This window comes from Ascaphus truei, chromosome 13 (genome assembly GCF_040206685.1).
Source record: "Ascaphus truei isolate aAscTru1 chromosome 13, aAscTru1.hap1, whole genome shotgun sequence".
Lineage (NCBI taxonomy): Eukaryota > Metazoa > Chordata > Amphibia > Anura > Ascaphidae > Ascaphus > Ascaphus truei.
Genome location: NC_134495.1, coordinates 33,758,660 through 33,764,097, shown reverse-complemented (window position 1 = coordinate 33,764,097; position 5,438 = coordinate 33,758,660). Strand labels below are relative to the sequence as shown.

At 57.8% G+C, this 5,438-nt stretch overlaps 1 protein-coding gene across 1 annotated transcript; it reads right to left on the bottom strand.

The window, feature by feature from the left end:
* Nucleotides 1-810: 810 nt before the first annotated feature.
* TM9SF1 (transmembrane 9 superfamily member 1) lies at nt 811-5,432 on the bottom strand. The gene is made up of 3 exons (XM_075569042.1): nt 5,350-5,432; nt 3,677-3,950; nt 811-1,887 (listed from the first exon to the last, which is right to left on the bottom strand). The coding sequence occupies exons 1-3, from the start codon at nt 5,402-5,404 to the stop codon at nt 1,494-1,496; spliced, it is 723 nt and encodes a 240-aa protein (XP_075425157.1). The 5' UTR covers nt 5,405-5,432; the 3' UTR covers nt 811-1,493.
* Nucleotides 5,433-5,438: the final 6 nt, after the last annotated feature.

Genomic DNA, 5,438 nt, shown 5'->3' with positions numbered 1-5,438 from the left:
ATATAACGCTGCGTACCCCGCGCTGTGTGTATTATTCTGTATATATCACGCTGCGTACCCCGCGCTGTGTGTATTATTCTGTGTATATATAACGCTGCGTACCCCGCGCTGTGTGTATTATTCTGTATATATAACCCTGCGTACCCCGCGCTGTGTGTATTATTCTGTATATATAACCCTGCGTACCCCGCGCTGTGTATTATTCTGTATATATAACCCTGCGTACCCCGCGCTGTGTGTATTATTCTGTATATATAACGCTGCGTACCCCGCGCTGTGTGTATTATTCTGTATATATCACGCTGCGTACCCCGCGCTGTGTAGTATTCTGTATATATAACGCTGCGTACCCCGCGCTGTGTGTATTATTCTGTATATATCACGCTGCGTACCCCGCGCTGTGTGTATTATTCTGTATATATAACCCTGCGTACCCCGCGCTGGGTGTATTATTCTGTATATATAACGCTGCGTACCCCGCGCTGTGTGTATTATTCTGTATATATAACGCTGCGTACCCCGCGCTGTGTATTATTCTGTATATATAACGCTGCGTACCCCGCGCTGTGTGTATTATTCTGTATATATAACGCTGCGTACCCCGCGCTGTGTGTATTATTCTGTATATATCACGCTGCGTACCCCGCGCTGTGTATTATTCTGTATATATAACGCTGCGTACCCCGCGCTGTGTGTATTATTCTGTATATATAACGCTGCGTACCCCGCGCTGTGTGTATTATTCTGTATATATAACGCTGCGCTGTTTTACAGTTTGGTATTAGGGTATAATTTGCTGTTCTCAAAATCTTTGTTTTTATTGATAATTCTTTATTTTGTAAAAAGAAAATCCCAGATATAAATATATTCTTACAGCCCAGAGAGAGTGTAGGAGACCGCCTCCGAGAGCGTGTACCGTCCAGAGAGTGTAGGAGACCGCCTCTGAGATACAGTACAGCCCAGAGAGAGTACAGGAGACCCCCTCAGAGAGAGTACAGGAGGAGGCCTCCGAGAGAGAGTAAAGCCCGAAGAACGTGTAGGAGACAGCCTCGGAGAGAGTATAGCATCTCCAACCCGGGACAAAGTGTAGAGGCTCAGTCAGAGAGAGACACACACAGGCATGGGTCCAAGAGACAGACATGAGAGACTGTGATCCTGCATTATGAGACATAGCTTGTGAAAACACAGTGAGAGACGCTTTGTAAGAGCCAGTGTGTAACATCCGCTCATCTCCGGAGAGACAAGATGTACCCCCTAAACAAGGCATCAAAACAATGTCCCTCTGTTTCGGGGGACACTCCTCGGTATCCTCCTCACGCTCCGCTCGTCCTCGACGCTCCTCTCTCCGTTCTTCACATAGGTATAGTGTGGAGCAGTCAGTGCCTCTCTCTGTCCACCATTGCATACAGTATGTATGGCAGGGAGCGGGCAGTGTCTCTGTCCATCTTGACATATGGGTGGGATAGAGAGGTCAGTGTCTCTCTCCGTCCCGCTCAGTCCATCTTGAGGTTGACATATATGTAGCGTATGAAACGCAGCGACGCGGTGAAGCTGACCGTGCCCAGCATGAGGAAGAAGACGTACGCGGTGAGGAAGGAGTATCCGAAGAACTCGACGCTCTGCACGGCGCCCGACATGTTGGAGCGACGCCAGTAGTAGAAGACGGAGTAGAGGAAGATGAAGGCTCCGGTAGATCCGGTGCTCAGCACCGAGCGCCACCACCAGCGGTAATCCTCCCCCGATAACTGGAAGTAGGTCAGAGCCACCGAGATGCAGGCGCCGACGCTGAGCAGGATGGCAAAGACGATGAACAGGATCCCGTACAGAGTGTACTGCTCCCGGCCCCAAACCGTGGCAAAGATATAGTACAGCTCCACCGATATGGCACTGAGGAGAAACGGGAGGACGTGTCACAGAGAGGCAGAGAGGGGGAGGACGTGGGACAGAGGGGGAGGACGTGGGACAGAGGGGGAGGACGTGGGACAGAGGGGGAGGACGTGTCACAGAGAGACAGACAGACAGGGGGAGGACGTGTCACAGAGAGACAGACAGAGGGGGAGGACGTGTCACAGACAGAGGGGGGGGGACGTGAGACAGAGACAGAGGGGGAGGACGTGTCACAGAGAGACAGACAGAGGGGGAGGACGTGTCACAGAGAGACAGACAGAGGGGGAGGACGTGTTACAGAGAGACAGACAGAGGGGGCGGACGTGAGACAGAGAGACAGACAGAGGGGGAGGACGTGTTACAGAGAGACAGACAGAGGGGGCGGACGTGAGACAGAGAGACAGACAGAGGGGGAGGACGTGAGACAGAGAGACAGACAGAGGGGGAGGACGTGTCACAGAGAGACAGACAGAGGGGGAGGACGTGTCACAGAGAGACAGACAGAGGGGGAGGACATGTCACAGAGAGACAGACAGACAGACAGAGGGGGAGGACGTGTCACAGAGAGACAGACAGAGGGGGAGGACGTGTCACAGAGAGACAGACAGAGGGGGAGGACGTGTCACAGAGAGACAGACAGACAGACAGAGGGGGAGGACGTGTCACAGAGAGACAGACAGACAGAGGGGGAGGACGTGGGACAGAGAGACAGACAGAGGGGGAGGACATGTCACAGAGAGACAGACAGAGGGGGAGGACGTGTCACAGACAGACAGACAGACAGACAGAGGGGGAGGACGTGGGACAGAGAGACAGACAGAGGGGGAGGACGTGTCACAGAGAGACAGACAGAGGGGGAGGACGTGGGACAGAGAGACAGACAGAGGGGGAGGACGTGGGACAGAGAGACAGACAGAGGGGGAGGACGTGGGACAGAGAGACAGACAGAGGGGGAGGACATGTCACAGAGAGACAGACAGACAGACAGAGGGGGAGGACGTGTCACAGACAGACAGACAGAGGGGGAGGACGTGGGACAGAGAGACAGACAGAGGGGGCGGACGTGTCACAGAGAGACAGACAGAGGGGGAGGACATGTCACAGAGAGACAGACAGACAGACAGAGGGGGAGGACGTGTCACAGACAGACAGACAGAGGGGGAGGACGTGTCACAGAGAGACAGACAGAGGGGGAGGACATGAGACAGAGAGACAGACAGAGGGGGAGGACGTGTCACAGAGAGACAGACAGACAGACAGAGGGGGAGGACGTGTCACAGACAGAGGGGGGGGGGACGTGAGACAGAGACAGAGGGGGAGGACGTGTCACAGACAGAGGGGGGGGACGTGAGACAGAGACAGAGGGGGAGGACGTGTCACAGAGAGACAGACAGAGGGGGAGGACGTGTCACAGAGAGACAGAGAGGGGGAGGACGTGTCACAGAGAGACAGACAGAGGGAGAGGACGTGAGACAGAGAGACAGACAGAGGGAGAGGACGTGTCACAGAGAGACAGACAGAGGGGGAGGACGTGTCACAGAGAGACAGACAGAGGGGGAGGACGTGTCACAGAGAGACAGACAGAGGGAGAGGACGTGAGACAGAGAGACAGACAGAGGGGGAGGACGTGTCACAGACAGACAGACAGACAGACAGACTAAGGGGGAGGACGTGTCACAGACAGAGGGGGAGGACGTGTCACAGAGAGACAGACAGACAGACAGACTGGGGGAGGACGTGTCACAGAGAGACAGACAGAGACCGTATCAGACAGACAGGCACGGATTACCTGAATGGCAGGAAGCCCCCGATAGCCATGTGCACCAGCGCAGACTTGTACCACGGCTGGGTGGGGATTTCCCGCGCAAAGTTTTTGGTCCGGCACGGCGCCTGGAAGCTCTCAGCCCGGTTCTTGCCGAAGATCCCCCCGATGACGGTGAGTGGGAACCCGACCAGCAGCCAGACGGTGAGGAGGAGGAGGATGGTGGTCGCCGGCAGAGCCTGAGTGGAACCGTTAGCCCAATGCACCGAATTCACCACACTCCAGGTCAGGAAGAAGGGGGCTGAGCACAGGGGGACAGGGGTCAGACGTGAGCACGGGGACATGGGGTCAGACGTGAGCACGGGGACATGGGGTCAGACGTGAGCACGGGGACATGGGGCCAGACGTGAGCACGGGGACATGGGGTCAGACGTGAGCGCGGGGACAGGGGTCAGACGTGAGCACAGGGGGACAGGGGTCAGACGTGAGCACGGGACGAGTCAGACGTGAGCACGGGGACAGGGGTCAGACGTGAGCACAGGAGGACAGGGGTCAGACGTGAGCACAGGGGGACGGGTCAGACGTGAGCACAGGGGGACGGGTCAGACGTGAGCACGGGACAGGGGTCAGACGTGAGCACGGGGACAGGGGTCAGACGTGAGCACAGGGGGACAGGGGTCAGACGTGAGCACAGGGGGACAGGGGTCAGACGTGAGAACAGGGGGACAGGGGTCAGACGAGGGGACGGGTCAGACGTGAGCACGGGGACGGGTCAGACGTGAGCACGGGGACAGGAGTCAGACGTGAGCACGGGGACAGGAGTCAGACGTGACCACGGGTCAGACGTGAGCACAGGGGGACATGGGGGTCAGGCGTGAGCCCAGGGGGACAGGGGTCAGACGTGAGCACAGGGGGACAGGGGTCAGACGTGAGCACAGGAGGACAGGGGTCAGACGAGGGGACAGGGGTCAGACGAGGGGACAGGGGTCAGACGTGAGCACGGGTCAGACGTGAGCACGGGGACGGGTCAGACGTGAGCACAGGGGTCAGACGTGAGCACAGGGGGACAGGGGTCAGACGTGAGCACTGGGGGACAGGGGTCAGACGTGAGCACGGGGACATGGGGTCAGACGTGAGCACAGGGGTCAGACGTGAGCACAGGGGGACAGGGTTCAGAACAGACGTGAGCACGGGGACATGGGGTCAGACGTGAGCACAGGGGTCAGACGTGAGCACAGGGGGACAGGGTTCAGACGTGAGCACAGGGGTCAGACGTGAGCACAGGGGGACAGGGTTCAGACGTGAGCACAGGGGGACATGGGGTCAGACATGAGCACAGGGGGACATGTACGGGGGGGGTCACAGGGTGAGTACGGGGGGGGGGGTCACAGGGTGAGTACGGGGGGGGGGTCACAGGGTGAGTACGGGGGAGGGGGTCACAGGGTGAGCGCGGGGGGGTCACGGTGAGCACAGGGGTCAAACGTGGTCACATGGGTCATACAGTGGGGTCAAAGGGTGAGTACAGGGGTCAGATGGGAGTCACAGGTTGAGTACAGGGGACAGAGGTGGGGTCACCGGGTGAGTACAGGCGTCATACGGGGGGGGGGGGGTCACAGAGTGAGCACATGGGTCAGATGGAAGTCACAGGGGACAGACGGGGGAGGGGGTCACAGGGGTCAGACAGGGGCTGGGGTCAGTACCTGAGAAGAGGCTGGTGGTCAGCACAATGTTCCACACCCAGCGATCCCCACCCATCTGCCGATAGAAGTTACTGGAGATGTATCCGGAG